Source organism: Symphalangus syndactylus, chromosome 15 (genome assembly GCF_028878055.3).
Source record: "Symphalangus syndactylus isolate Jambi chromosome 15, NHGRI_mSymSyn1-v2.1_pri, whole genome shotgun sequence".
Lineage (NCBI taxonomy): Eukaryota > Metazoa > Chordata > Mammalia > Primates > Hylobatidae > Symphalangus > Symphalangus syndactylus.
In genome coordinates, this window is record NC_072437.2 from 45,616,057 (window position 1) to 45,630,977 (window position 14,921).

The window sequence follows — 14,921 nt, forward strand, 5'->3', positions numbered from 1 at the left end:
TAATACTTTAAATCAGTTGGCCGTGGATAAGCTGAGGTTTCTGCCCACTGTACAATTGGGTCTAACTTATAGGCCAGGCCATTTATTCACTGCCCAGGAATAAAGTACAGTGATTTGAATCATTTATTTAAAAAGGACCACCATACTTTTAAAAACCTACTCCCAATACTTGGCATATTTATCTGAATAACTTCAAGTGGTTCACAGACACATAATTTAGCCTCCAGTGGCATCCATCTAGGACTGGTACCACTTCCTAGTGGGCATGTGAAGTTTGGCAAGGTATTTTTGCTTGCCCAAATGCCACATGAAGATTTAGTGTTAAAGGCATAGCTGCTATACATGCTGCAAAATGCAGAACTATGTCACTTGTAAGGAATTACTCCCTAAGATACCAAGAGGGTCCCTATTGACACATCCTGAGCTACGGTCCTTTACTTCTTCAAAATAACATCAGCTCATAAGCCCCAAAACAATAGCCCCTTGGACAAAAGGTATAATTATTCCCATTGCTATCACTGTACTACACAACAAATTCTAAATTCCATGGAACTTAAATTATTTTCTAAACCAAATATTTCGAGTTTTACAGTATACTATGTCTGTGCAAACCTTAATTTCTTTTGTAATTTACATATTTTGTTTTGAGTAAGCAACAGATAGATTTTAATATGAACTTATGAGACCAGTGTTTCAGCTCTTTGTTTCCTAATCACAAAAAACTTAGACTTACCTGTTAAAATTCTTCCTAAATCTGTTTTACTTTCCAGAAAAAGACCTACCAAATCTCCATTTTAACTTGGCAGTTAAACCTAACCCAGGAACTAAGTGGGCAATTCATAAAGCTTTCTGCCAAAGTTTTTCTACCCATAAAACAGGTTTAAAACAAGTAGCAGTATTCTGAGAGAAACTAGGATAGTACTTGCTATGGTGTGGATGTGATTTGTCGCCACCAAAACTCATGTTAAAATTTAATTGCCAATGTGGTAGTGCTGGGAAGTGTTACCTTTAACAGGTGTTTGGGTCATGAAGGATCTGCCCTCATGAGGGGATCAATGCAGTCTCATGGGAGTAAGTTCTCACTCTAGCAGGACTGAATGAGTTACCACAAGAGCAGGTTGTTATAAAGTGAGGTTGCCTTGTTTTGAGTCTCTGCACACACCATTTGCCTATCTGCTTTTCCACCATGTTGCGACACAGCACATGGTGCTCACCTGAAGCCAAGCAGATATTGGTGCCATGCTCTTGGACTTTCCAGCCACCAGAACCATGAGCCAAATAAACCTCCTCTTTTCTTTATAAATTACTCAGTCTCAGGTATTCTGTTACAGCAACATTAAATGGACCAAGTACACAAGAATTTGAAGGAAGGCACTAAATAAAGGATCAAGAATTTACTACTCTATATGGACATGCAGAAGTATTATGACATTTCACTCATTCAATTGTTTGACATACATTTATTGTTTACTCTGTATAAAATAACACAATACTTAGCACTTTGGGAAACAAAGATAAATTAGGGATGATTCTTGCTCTCAAAAAATAATTGTTGATTTTTCAGTGGGTATGGGATTTTTAGCTTTCAGCAGAAAGCCCTTTGTAAAGCAGTTTAAACATGGAAATGCAGGTGTAGTCATAACACTCGTTAATAATCACCTGATGAATGCCAATCTGAAGAATATAATAAAACTCTGCTAAGAATAGCAAAAACTACCAGTTGGTTCTACTCCTTAGCCAAAACCACCATACACTTAAGTTAGAGATGACTCAGTGAAAATAAGTGGTCATCTTTACCACCCTTACAAAAAAAAAAAAATCTGACTTAGAGCCAATTAAAGTGCAGAATCTATTTGCTATATAAGGAAGAGAGACAAAGAGATAAATCACGGGTTACATATTCAAAACATTGATGTTTTATAGCTTGAAGAATAAAAGACAGGATGGAGTCTTAATAAATACTCTCAAACTACATAAAGCATATTTTGTGGGAGATGGCAAGTGAACATTATCCTTTTCTACCAAATATAGGATCAAAGAGAACGAGCTTAAGCCCTAGAGGGAAATGTCTCACTGTTATATTAGATTGGACATACTATCTCATGAAGGACTGTACTTACCTCAGAAATAAAGAAATCACTATTTAAACATCTTAAATATTAATAAAAGGGCAGATAACCTCCTCCTCTTTGAAAGAGTTAACAGGAAGGACAGTGTCCCTGTGGCTACAGCCAGGCAGAGTGTTGTGTCAGTCCTTGGGACAGAACACAGGCAAAGAGGAGAGGACCACATGGGCAATTACAGGAGCATATCTGTCATTAACCAGGTGACCACAGGCATGTCACTGGGCCTGGTAAAGCCTTCTCTTTCATAAAAATACTGATTTTTAATTTTGGTTTTAAGTTGCCCAGTTTCAAATCAAAGTCTTATGCAGACCACCTCTTTCCAAACCACTACACAGAAAGGATTAAAGTGGGTGGCTGTGGTTTCAAAGTAAGAGCTCCAGAGCCCCACTTGTGTGGCCTTCCCCTTATGGCAGTCTTGAGGCATCTCTGTCCAATCCCAGGTTCTTACAGTAAATTATTCCTGAAACTTCTTGCAAGTGAACATACCTATAATTACACTCAAGTATAAATTGTTCAACAATGATTTCAGGAAGGATTTCAACTTCCTTATTTTTCTCTACAAGATATATGCCAAGTGAGTATCCTACAAAGAATCCAAGCTTCAGAAGACAATAATGACAGAATCATCTTTGAAGTGGATGGACAGGAATATAAATTATTGGGGGAAACCTAGATTCTTGAAGACTGATAATGAACTATCCAAGTGGTTTCAGTTGTTCATGCCAGAAAAAGATAAGGCAGTTGTCTATCATCATCTCAGTGTATAAGATAAAAAATTTCCCTCAAATTAGGTATAACTTGAGCAGACATATCCACTGAAAGTTCAGATTGCCCCAACAACTGTCAGACTGATGAAAGAGAAGTACAAGACTCTACATTTTTAAACAAAAACATGAGGAGGTTTGGAGTCCCAATGGTAACACTTATTTCTGCTAAATCTGTTGAACTAAGATTTTCACGTCAACATAGATAGAATTTAATTTAAAAAAAAAAAAACCGGGCCAATCTTAAACACCAAATCGAAAAGCTACACTCCTCGAATTTTTTCCACTAGACAAATGTGTTAAGGAAAGCCTACTTAGTTGTTAAAGTTAACCCTAAAAGTAAATCTGGACTGTAAAATCAGGACTATCAGAGGAAATCTATAATCTTTGAATTTGTGTGCATATAGTTCTTTCATGCCTCTCTTTCTGGGTCTTACTGGAATGAGAAAATGAAGTGAGTAGCCCTCAAATCTTGGTCTTTCTCTCTAAATCCTTCTCCATCTCTCCTTCCTTCATCCCACTGTGGCAGGTAGTGTTTCTATAATACACCCACCACTGTCCTCATCCCATTCCAAGATTATCTTCTACCTACCAAATACATCTTGAGTCTTCATCCCTCCAGGCACTGCCCACTATTCTTGCTTTCTGAGAAACAATCTTCTAAATTCACCTATTATCTCGCTTTCTCCAGCCTTTTTTCCCATGTCTCTTGCCACTTCTCAGTTTCATTAGCATGTTCCTCTTTTTTCTCTTCTCTTTTCATTGTGTTATTTGTTCCTTAGTCTCCAGCCTCTCTGACTACATGCTTTTGTGAGCAAACTCATTCATTGCCATGTCTCTGATGTCTAAGTCCAACAATTCGAAAACTGAATTCATTATCTTCCTCCCAAACCTGTTCTTCCGCCTCTTGTTTTTCATATTTTGGTTAATTGCATCAATAGTTCATCAGGTGCCCAAGTTAGAAACACTGGATTCCTTCGGGGCCTCTTTCTCCTTCCTTCCCCTAACTGTTCCCCACTCAAATGCCACACAACAATCCCTGTACTGCTACTCTCCAACCTACACACTTGCATTTTACAAAGTTCTATCAAGTCCACAATCCATCTTGAATCACCCCATCTTTGCCACCCTCCCTTGGGTTATCATCTTGGTTCAGGCCATGATCTCCCCTAAACTCCTGTAGTTACCCCTCCTAAGTGGCTCTCTTGCCTCCAGCCCTTATTTTGTTCATTGTCCACACAGCTGCCAGAACTTTAGTTATAAAACATGCTATTATATTACACTCCATTTTTAAATTGCTGGTAGCTCCTTACTGCCCTACTTGGAAGATTTCAAACTCTACATTTCAGTTCTGGTAAGTTTCAATAAACATATAATACCACCTTTCCTCAAAATGGTTTCAAGGATGATTTTATCTTTATGGACCAAAAGACATTTCAGTCCCCAGTGGCTCTAAAAGTCTAAAGACACAGCAAAGTCCAAATAAGTCAACATGTGGTCTCTTAACTATACATAAGGCAGTCTTCGAACGTGAGCCTGTCATATTTCAAAAAACTTTAACATCAGATAAATTGCAGTTGTGGCGTAGGCATTTCACCAGCCTGTGGCAAGTTACATAACTTTCAAATCTCAAGTACTTCATTGGTAAAAACGGGGATAATACACCTACTTTGCAGGGTTATTGAGACGATTAAATGAAACATTTAAAAGGTGTCAAGGCACACATGACTGATGCCCAGTAATTACCTTCTTTTTCCAGCGGAAGCAAATGTTAAACATAATACAAGTGCTGGCTAAGCAGTTTCTGGATCAGCTAAAGAAAATCCCATTTAATTCTCACATACTTAGCTCTAAAGCCAAGAAAATTTGGTCAGCATTCAGCGAACATGTACAGATGCAGACACTGCACTGACAGTGAGAAAGGTAGGGCTGTGTTCCACCCTTACAGAGAGCAGGTCCTAGTGAAGGTGAGAAGCAAGCAAAATGCACAGTATGAAGCTATGATAAGGGAAGCTCTGGCTACTATATCCAAAGGGGCAGTAATCATGGGGTTGAGATCAGGAAATGGACATGCAGAAAGCTTCCTCCCTTCCATACGTGTCATCCCATTTGGGGGTTACTGCTTTAAAAAATCTGGAGCAGAGGTTCTGGAAAGGGGATTTGTAGAGGGTTTAAAAACAAAGAGCTCTGAAAGGACAGAAAAAACAGAAACCTGTAGGCAAGACCAACTTGGGGGAAAATCATGAAAACCACATCTGCATGGCAGATGGAGGGGGATGAAGGACTCCAGGAGTCACACTCCCTCTTCTTTGCCTTGGGTCACCTCTAGAATGAGCTTGGCAGCCTAGATTGGCAAGAAAGGTAGAGAAAAAAGCAAAACCACAAAAGAAAGGGTGCGAAAAGAACAGCAAGGGACAAAACCCCCAGCTCAGCTATGAGGATGAAAAGGAAATTCCTATCAGCAGATTTTAAATAAGACCATATTAAGTTCTTCCCTTCATTATGATTTTTCCACTTTATGGCAAACACCACCTTATTAGTGCAATGCTGTGATAGGCTCCTAACCAGTCTCTGCTTCCAGACTTAGCTTTCGTAAAATAACTCTAGGGAACACCATAGTGCTTACATTCCTAAAACAGCCCTTAATCTTAAAATTCCCACACACTAAAGAACCAATAAGGACTTTAAATTACCTGCCGGATCAAGTTCATACTTCAGCCTAGTAATCAAGGCCTTGAATGCAGTTCAAGTCAGTAAAACTTAAGTGTCAATTATGTGTAAGAATGTTCAAAGAATATCAGTAAAATAGGAACACGTAACACTATGGGACAAGGAAGAATTTAGTGAGTGAAACTTTTCAAGGGTAAGAAGTTTGATTCCAATGGGGAAGGGGTGATGTCATGATTCATGAATGAAGTGGTCCTCCTGGGCTTTTGAGGAATAATAGGACCTCAAAAGGCAGAGATGTGGGAAATAAGCATCTTCAAATGGGGGAGCAGTGATGTGCTCCAAAAAGTACATGATGCACCCAAGAAAAAGCAAGCAGTCGTATGCAAGTGAATCATCTCTCTTTCCCAGGACATAGCATGATACCATAACATGATACTAAATCTTGAGTCAGACTGCCTGAGTTCAAATCCTGACTCCACTTGGTACCCTGCACGGCCTTGGACAAGTAACATGCCCATGCCATGCCTCAATTTTTATGTTTCTAAAATAGGGATAATCATGATAGTCCACATTCGGATTGTTGATTACCTCACAGGGCTGCTGTGAGGATTAACTAAGATACTGCCCTGAGAAGCCTGGTTGGCACATAGTAAGCACACTAACATCAGCTGTGACTGCGCTACAAAGGGTTGGCACACAGCATGCTAACATCAGCTGTGACTGTGTTACAAAGGGAGTGAGAGATATCACTGCTTCCCTGAGCACCACGAACTTCATTCAGCAAACCACACAGTGCCACTAGAGGATTTGGAGCAGAGAAATTACCGAGTCCAACCTGGCATCAGGCAAGTTAATCTGATGCCAGTCTTGTGTAGCATGCACTAACACCTGCAACTATTTGCACTGATAGGAAAAGGGCCTGAATTAGCATAGTGGAAGCCAGGATAGAAAAGAGTAACATCAGCTGGGCATGGTGGCTCACACCTGTAATCCCAGCACTTTTGGAGGCCAAGATGGATGGATCGTTTGAGCCCAGGAGTTTGAGAGCAGTATGGACAATGTGGCAAAATCTCGTCTCTACAAAAAAGTACAAAAATTAGCCAGGTGTCGTGGCATGTGCCTGCAGTCCCAGCTACTCAAGAGGCTAAGGTGGGAGGATTGCTTCAGTCCAGGAGGTTAAGGCTGCCATGAGCCATGATCATGCCACTGCACTACAGCCTGGGCAACAGAGCAAGACCCTATCTAAAAAAAATTAATTAATTAATTAAATTTTTAAAAAAAGAAAGAAAAAGAAAAGAATAACATCAAGGGGGAGTCTGGAGGAAGAGATGAAAGGACAGTGCCAGCAAAGGTCCAAGGTATGAAAGAGAAAAATGACCTGAAGAACATTCTTTGACAAAGCTACCGAAACATTTAGATGATCAGCCACATGCTACTCTTGATTTTGCTGTCCTCTGAACACCTAGAGTTATAATGTCTGAATGGAGTTTGGGTGAGTGTTGCACAGGCCCTTTACATATTGCTCAGCAGCTGTCACACACATTCACATCCTTCTCTCAAGTCAGTAAGCTCCTTCTGAGACAAAGGCAAGGGGATGCTATAGAAGCTACTGCCCTAGTGGCACAGAAAAGGACACACCAAGCATCAGAGATACGTAAGTCACCGCATGAATTATATCCACATTAAAGAATTCCAATGGCTTCACTTGTCAAATCAAGCCTAATTTTTCTTAGTGGAATACCATCTCAAGTTTGGGAACAAAGAAGTATAAATCCATTAATGAGGAAACCTGAAACAGTGCCACATTAATTGAAGCTCCTCTGAGTTGTAATAACGTGAGACACACCCACGCACCACACTTAGCCTCTTTTCCTTAATCCACAGTTGCAGTTAGTCAGCTGCCACCCTGAGGGAGGTACCAACACCCAGCGTGCAGCACATGATTCAGGCTGTTTTGTTGGATTTGCTATTTGAAAAAGGTAAAGGCAAACATACAAATCTGTGAAACGAAAGGCACTTCACTTCTGCTTTTATTATTCATCTACTGGTACCTTACATTCCCCAAGTATAACACAGGCTATTGTTCTCCTCCACTGAGACTTAGCATGTTAAATTATATATTTCCAATTCCTTAAAAATGTAATGATAATTTACAACTAATTATTTCAGCAAGCTGAAGTTTTTAGATATATGTAAATATGCATGGGAAAAAAAAACAAAAGAAATATACCTAGAAGTTAACAGTGATTATCTCTAAATGATGGAATTATCAGCGATTTAAATTATTTATACTTTCCTGCATTTCCAAATTTTCTCAAGCACATAGTACCTTATAACCAGAAAAGAAAGTTTAAATTTTTTAAGTTTTCCCATACAAATAAAAACTCAATAATAATAAATATGCAATGCCAAATTATTTCACACAAAGTTATTTTATTAATATAACTTAGGACAAGTCATATATATATAAATATATACACACACACACACACACACACACTAATACTAATATAACTTAGAACAAGTCATATATATACACCCGCTTAATGTATATAATACACACTTAATGTTTTGCAGGGCAACAGGGAATACTAAACCAAGCCAAAAGACCACAAAAGCTCCTCCATGCTAAGGGGTTCATACAACTATCAAAATGCTTAGAAAGAATTTTTCTAAGAGAGAGACGCTTTCTGTTCCCCAAAGACTTTTAGTATGTTTTACAGGTAGGCTACAAAGAACATTTATTACCTAATCATTCTCTTAGAAGTCATCTATTAGAAATTTAAGTAGGAAAAACTACACATGCCCCCAGTCATTCTTCATCTGATGGTATATTTTGTTTGGACTCCAAATGTTGTGGAATACAATTGTCATATTATAACCAAGCCTCAATAGTCCCATTCAGAGACAAGTGACCATCAAAAATTATAGACATTCTAAAGTACAAGATAGTATTAAAAGTCACTAGAAGGTTAAAATTATCAAAAAAGAAATGCCATGTCCCTAGACTCCAGCACCCATCATGTTTTTCCTTGCGGCCAGTTAAGTTCCCTGGGAAAGGGCTTCTGTCACCCAAATATACACTAGATCTGCATGTAAAACCTTTAAAGTGACTGCTGTACCTGAAACCTGGGACTACAGCACTAGCAGCATAAGGCAACCACTACTGAAACATGGAATACAGAGGAAACACTAGCCAAATCCCAAGGAGACTGGTGCACAGTCTCCATACACTCATATCACAAGTGTTATCTGGATCTATGCACTCAGAGTGGAAAGAGACCTACTTCCTCCAAGATCCATTCAAAGTAAACCAGAATATCATTTTGAACATTTTCAGCCCAGATTAACACCTAGAGGTTTGACATTTGAGACATGGTTTCCAGATTTAAATGTGTAAGTGTCTGAGCCACAGATGAGAAAAAACTTTTCCAAACTCACCTGGGATCTTGAGACTTCTCTTTGTGGGGAGATTTCCCCTTCTCCAGATTCAGACATCAAATCAAGACCAGATGTGGAAGACAATATGGCTTTAGAAGTGGCAGCCTGGTCTTGGGAAAGAGATGAGAAGGGGGATGTAGGAGAGGGCAGCCTTGTCACATCTTCTTCTGTTGCTGCTACCTCTTTCTGGCTAGATGAGCTTGAAGCCAGTTGGCTTGCGTCTGGGTTTGGTGCAGGGGTGCTGACCACATTGTTTGGAGTTCTCTTAATGTCTTCAACATCTCCATTATACTTCCAAGCATCATCCATCTAAATAAGAAGACATTTTAAACTTGACATTCTGTTACCTTTATTTCGGTTTTTAAAAGTTGTTTATTAATATTTTAAAACTAAAATAACATAACATACCTCCCACAGTAACATAACTATTGCTAAAAGCTTGGGCTGAGTTCTTTCACACCAATAGATAAACAAGTAGTGAGGGAAAATTGTTTTAGCAAAAGCATTCATATCACATACAAACTTCTGAAATTTGCTTTGCTTGTTTACTCCAAGCAAACATCTTAAGCATTAAATTTCCACTGAATCTAAACTGGCGTAAAATAAAATTGCCATATATACATGTGTTATGTACAGTTTACACATCAAGATGGTGTAACTCTAACCTCTGCACAAGTTCACCAACATTTTGCTCTTCAGAACAGACTAAATGAACTGAGAACATGTTTTACCATGTAAGATCCGGGGAATGATGAGATTCCCCTTGACTGACAGCCAAAAGGCCTTGGTGTTCTATCTGTTGATCACTCCAGGTCAACAGATAGAACTCTAAACCAATCCCTTTACTTACTGAATATTCCACAGTATGGACATCAACAATTTATTCATTTGATGTACATTTAAAGTTGTTTGAAATGTTCTGTCACTTCTAAAACTACTGCAACAAATATCCATATCTCTTTATAATTGGAACTTTTATTTTTATAGCACAGATTTCCAAAAGTAGGCTTGCTGGAGCAAAAGTTTCATATATATGCATATATATATATGTATTCATATATATATATGCCCATAGTTTCTAAAAATCATTGTAGCGACACACTCCCGAAGTAATGTATGAGAACATCTGTTTCTCAGCATCCTTGCCAACACTAGACATTTTTGATGTTTTTAAGTCTATTTCACTCTGATGGATAAAAAGTTATACTCCTCATTCTTGCTCCAGGGAAGCTGAACATACTTCTTTGTGCTTTGTTACCAGCCATTTGAATCTCCTCTCCCTTGAATTGACCATGACTTTTCTATATTCATTTTGCTAGTGTGTTTGCTTACCAATTTGTAGAAACATTTTCTCTCTTAGAGATATTAACCCTTTACCTATAATGCATTTTGATAATATTTTTCTGAGTCTACATATTGTCTTTTGACTATATTAAGGGGGTCTGCCATGAAATTCTTATAATGTCAAATATGTCTACATTTTCCTTTATATAATGGTCAGGAGTTTCCCAATTAGCTTAGGTAGGCTTCTCTCACCCCAAATATCCAATTTTTTATACGAGAGTTTAGGATTGTACATTAGCAGAGCTAAAAAGAATGTGAACATTAATCTTAGGACTGTGTTGCTTCCTTTCACATAATTCAGATTAACACACTGTCGGATATGGTACCACTTCATTCTCAGAAAAAATGCTGCAATATTCTAGCTCCTTCAAAATCCTGACACTAATAGAAATACACATATATAAACGTAAGATATATTCTAATAATTATATTCAAACTGATAAAGTGAGAAATCTGAAAAAAGCAGAAATGTGTATATAAGCACCTGAAAATCTCTAGGCTAAACCATATGAATTGCTGTTTTGTAGGTCAAGAAGAACAATCATACTGACAACTTCAAATTTTTCAACCTAATACTTTACAAAAGGTACATCTAAAAAAATGACATTATAAAATAATACTCTGCCTTAGAATACATCTTATTCATTCTTTAAAATGTATCAGCCCCACTTTCACAGAATTTAAAGTTTAATAAACTCTGTATCATTGATCTATCTTAAGCATTAAGTTTCCATTGCATCTAAACTGGCATGAAACAAAATGTCCTTATATATGTTACGTACAGTTTACACATCAAGTTGATGTAACCCCAACCTCTGCACAAGTTTGCCAACATTTTGCTCTTCGGAACAGACTAAATGAACTGAGAACATTTTTTACCGTGTAAGATCTGGGGAGTGATGAGATTCCCCTTGTCTGAAAGCCAAAAGGTCTTGGTGTGACCACAGATGTTAACCTGACTGTATCAGTTTTCTGGTAACTTCTGGGGAGAGAAGCTGAAACACGAGTCGACTCCATTTGTGTGCTCCCTGAACGCAGAGAAGACAAAGAGGCTGGGCGTTGTTCTTCCAAGGGACTTTGAGAAGGAAGCTGAATTTCAGTTGTTACATGGTCCTCTCTTTTTGCAAAAGTGGTAGAATCATCTTTGGGAATTTCCGAAGGGTAAGTTGCTCTCTTCTCTTCTACTCTCTCACTCCGGTAACTTGCTTCTGACACAGTCAGTGTAGGGGGTCGCTTTCCTTCCTCCAGCACATCATCGAAAGAATACATTCTCCTTCTCAATGGAACTGTAGACTTTTGATTTTGGGATTCCCTTAGCAGAGAGAAATGCACCATCACCACAAAGATATGCATTTGACACAGAGAGGTGGTGAGAGAGTAATCAACACATGAAATGGACTGGGAATAAAAAGCTGCTAACTTCACACAAGAATCAATACAACACTTACAGAGCATAAAGATGTATATAATTATCTTTTTTTTTTTTTTTTTTTGAGACCGAGTCTCGCTCTGTCGCCCAGGCTGGAGTGCGGTGGCACGATCTTGGCTCACCTGCAACCTCCGCCTCCCGGGTTCAAGCAATTCTCCTGGCTCAGCCTCCCAAGTAGCTGGGATTACAGGCATGCGCCACCATGCCCGGCTAATTTTTTTTTTTAATTTTTAGTAGAGATGAGGTTTCAACATATTGCCCAGGCTGGTCTTGAACTCCTGACCCTGTGATCTGCCCACCTTGGCCTCCCAAAGTGCTGGGATTACAGGCGTGAGCCACCATGCCCAGCAAGCTGTATATAATTATCTTTAATGTCCCAACTAAGAAAGAATAATAACTTGACTTCTTTAATTAAAATGGTTCTCAAATACTTCACTGGGATATTATTAATTGTAAAGAGATTTTAATGAAACAAGGAAATTTTAATAAAGGATTATTCACTAAATTTTATCCACAAGCTTACAACTTTTAAAATTAAAACACTATAAATATCGTGATTGACAACCAATTTGAACCTTCCAAAGTCGTCGATTGACAGCCTTTTGAGGATTTTTTTTTCCCACAAAAATTTACAATAATTTAGTAAAAACAAAAGACTACAAAAGACTAAGGCTTTTGTGGAGATCAAACTGGTGTATGATTTCATATAGCTTGACAGAACTTGCATGAACAATTATTAGGGATTAAAAGTCACCATTAATATTTATAGAAAGGTTCATAAAACACCCTCATCTCTCACATTTAGAAAGGAATACCTACCTCCCAAGCTAACTGAATTGCATTTAAGTGAATGAAACTGCTTATCATTGGCTTTAAGGGAGAAAGCGGCTTTGTTTCATTTCACCTGACAGCATATTTCCTTTTGGACATTATTCTAAAAGCATATTTTCCTTCTCCTTGATCTGTAAATATCCTAATGTTTCACACAGTAATGAATGCTTTACAGGAAAGTTTAAATTTGACCTTTATACTGTTATGCTGCAATGCAAAGAGTAAGTAAAACACACACATTTATGTTCATAAAAACTTTCTTTAAAATATAATGAACTGCACCATTAAACATGAAAAAGAACTTTGTTATATTTTGCACAATTTAGTTAAAAGTAAGAACTAATTTTATTGGACCATCTCATTCCTTAATTCACTTAAGAGTAAAAAGCAGTGTATTTCCTGCACCAAACATAGCCAACACCATCCAATTCTGCATGTGAATGCACGATGTAAGAGAAGAAATAATGAACACCTATTTTAAGTCCTCATTTATTTTGTTACTACTACTCTGTCACTATTTCAACAATGCTTTGTTTTTTCACTGCAGACCAAAATCTTAAATGTTTCTTTACATATTTGATTAAAGTTGAATATTGGTGGACACCTATGTCACACTACACTTACATAAAATATCTATTTATAACACTGGCATCTCCAACCCTGTTACAACCGAGGTGCATTCAGCATTATTACCTGTCCTGCAGCATTTCCTTAAACGTCTTAGAGCTTCTCTCAGACTTCTCACGTGCCTGCTTTTCAATTTCTTCCCTCTCTTCTTTTTTCTTCTGTAGATCTGAAGTGTAACTTTTTCGACGATCTTTCCATTTTGCAAGGTCCTGACAGAAAAATCACATCAGCAGGGGCACACCTGAATTTCTATACACCGTTTCTAGCAGACAGAATGTGCCAGAGTATCTTATTACATCACTGAAACTATTCACTCCAACTGGATGCCAAGGTGCCCTAATTTTGCTTTTTATAGACAGCGTTTCTGTACCAAGCCTTTATCTCATGTGTCTGTCTGAAAAACCTGACCTAATAAGATAGACCCCATTTTTGTTTTCCCAGAAAGTATCTGCCTCATTGCACACTTCACAAAGAATGCTAAATGCTTGTAATTAGGTGACAGTTAGATAGATCAGGAACTGTTTCCAGTTCGTTTTCATCTCATTCCAAAAACCTGGCTGTTCTGCGAAACACGTTTCACTGGTAAGGCCGAAACAGAAACGCGATTGTGATGGTTAAGCGCAAATGCATAGTCTGTCTTTCATTTCACAAACAGCTCAATCCCTACTTTGAGGCAGGCCCAAGTGTAGGAACTATTAATACATACATTCATAGGGCGCGGTTCCCCTCAAGAAACTCTCAGTCTACAGGGGAGAGACAGACATATAAATAAAAAGTGTGACAGGATTGCATGAGAGAGTGGGGTCCTAAGGAGACCATGGGTCCGGTTCCACCTCCAGAAGGGGAGGCTTTGGAAAGGCTTTAACTGGGAAGGCGAGACTTGAGTATGCAGTTTCAGAAGGGTTAAGTCCACCTAGGTCAGGGCAATAAGGAACACGTGGCAGGAACAAACCAACACCTGTCCCCCATATCCCCAGGAACGTTAAGCCTAACCTTGCTGGGTGACCCCAGGGACAATCAACCTAATTCAGCTTTTCAATTCCCCCCAGAAACCTAGGCTGGTTCTGACACCCAGGGGGTTAAGACATTTTACAAGGTATAAAGTTTTCCATGTCTCCAAAATAGAGAACTGCTAAGAACTGTTAGTGGCATTCCAGTCCAAACAGAAGCACATTCAAGGTCTCAGACAAAACCAAATTTCACCCCCAGGGCATGCAAAGTACGTTTGGTTTATACCCCTTGCAAGCCCACAGAGCCACTCCTGCTTTAAAAACAGCCTGAGACCAATATGAACTCCTTCCAGAAAGAACAAAAGCAATGCGCATTTAGTCCTATAGCATAACTAGCATGAATTTTTATCTGATTCAACCTAATAAGCCCTTAATACTTACTTTCACACCAGAAAATTAACCATGTATTTTGGCAAAGTGATATTGAATTACTGTTTCTTGACAATTAAATTGAGTTCCCAACTAAAAGAGGCACTGGAATTTAGACAGGTAGCCAGGGCAGGGGTTTCTTCATTTCTGAGACTATTAATTCCTTTGAAAATTAAGATTCACTCTGACTCCTTTGTTCATGCTATTGCTCAACTCTCACCATAAAGTTGTCCTCAAATTCCTTTGGGTTTGCTCTGATAGTTTGTCTACTGTATTTCTTTGCATTTCTTCAGTTTATCACAATTACTGT

General features: G+C 38.4%; 1 protein-coding gene across 17 annotated transcripts in view; it reads right to left on the reverse strand.

The window, feature by feature from the left end:
• Positions 1-14,921, reverse strand: part of LMO7 (LIM domain 7) — a 233,426-nt gene that overhangs the window by 25,764 nt on the left and 192,741 nt on the right. For all 17 annotated transcript variants that reach the window (XM_063618754.1, XM_063618753.1, XM_055245206.2 and 14 more), the window contains 3 exons: positions 13,299-13,441; positions 11,225-11,657; positions 9,002-9,310 (listed from right to left, as the gene is read on the reverse strand). In XM_063618754.1, coding sequence (XP_063474824.1) covers positions 9,002-9,310; positions 11,225-11,657; positions 13,299-13,441 — 885 coding nt within the window. The remainder of the gene's footprint in view (positions 1-9,001; positions 9,311-11,224; positions 11,658-13,298; positions 13,442-14,921) is intronic.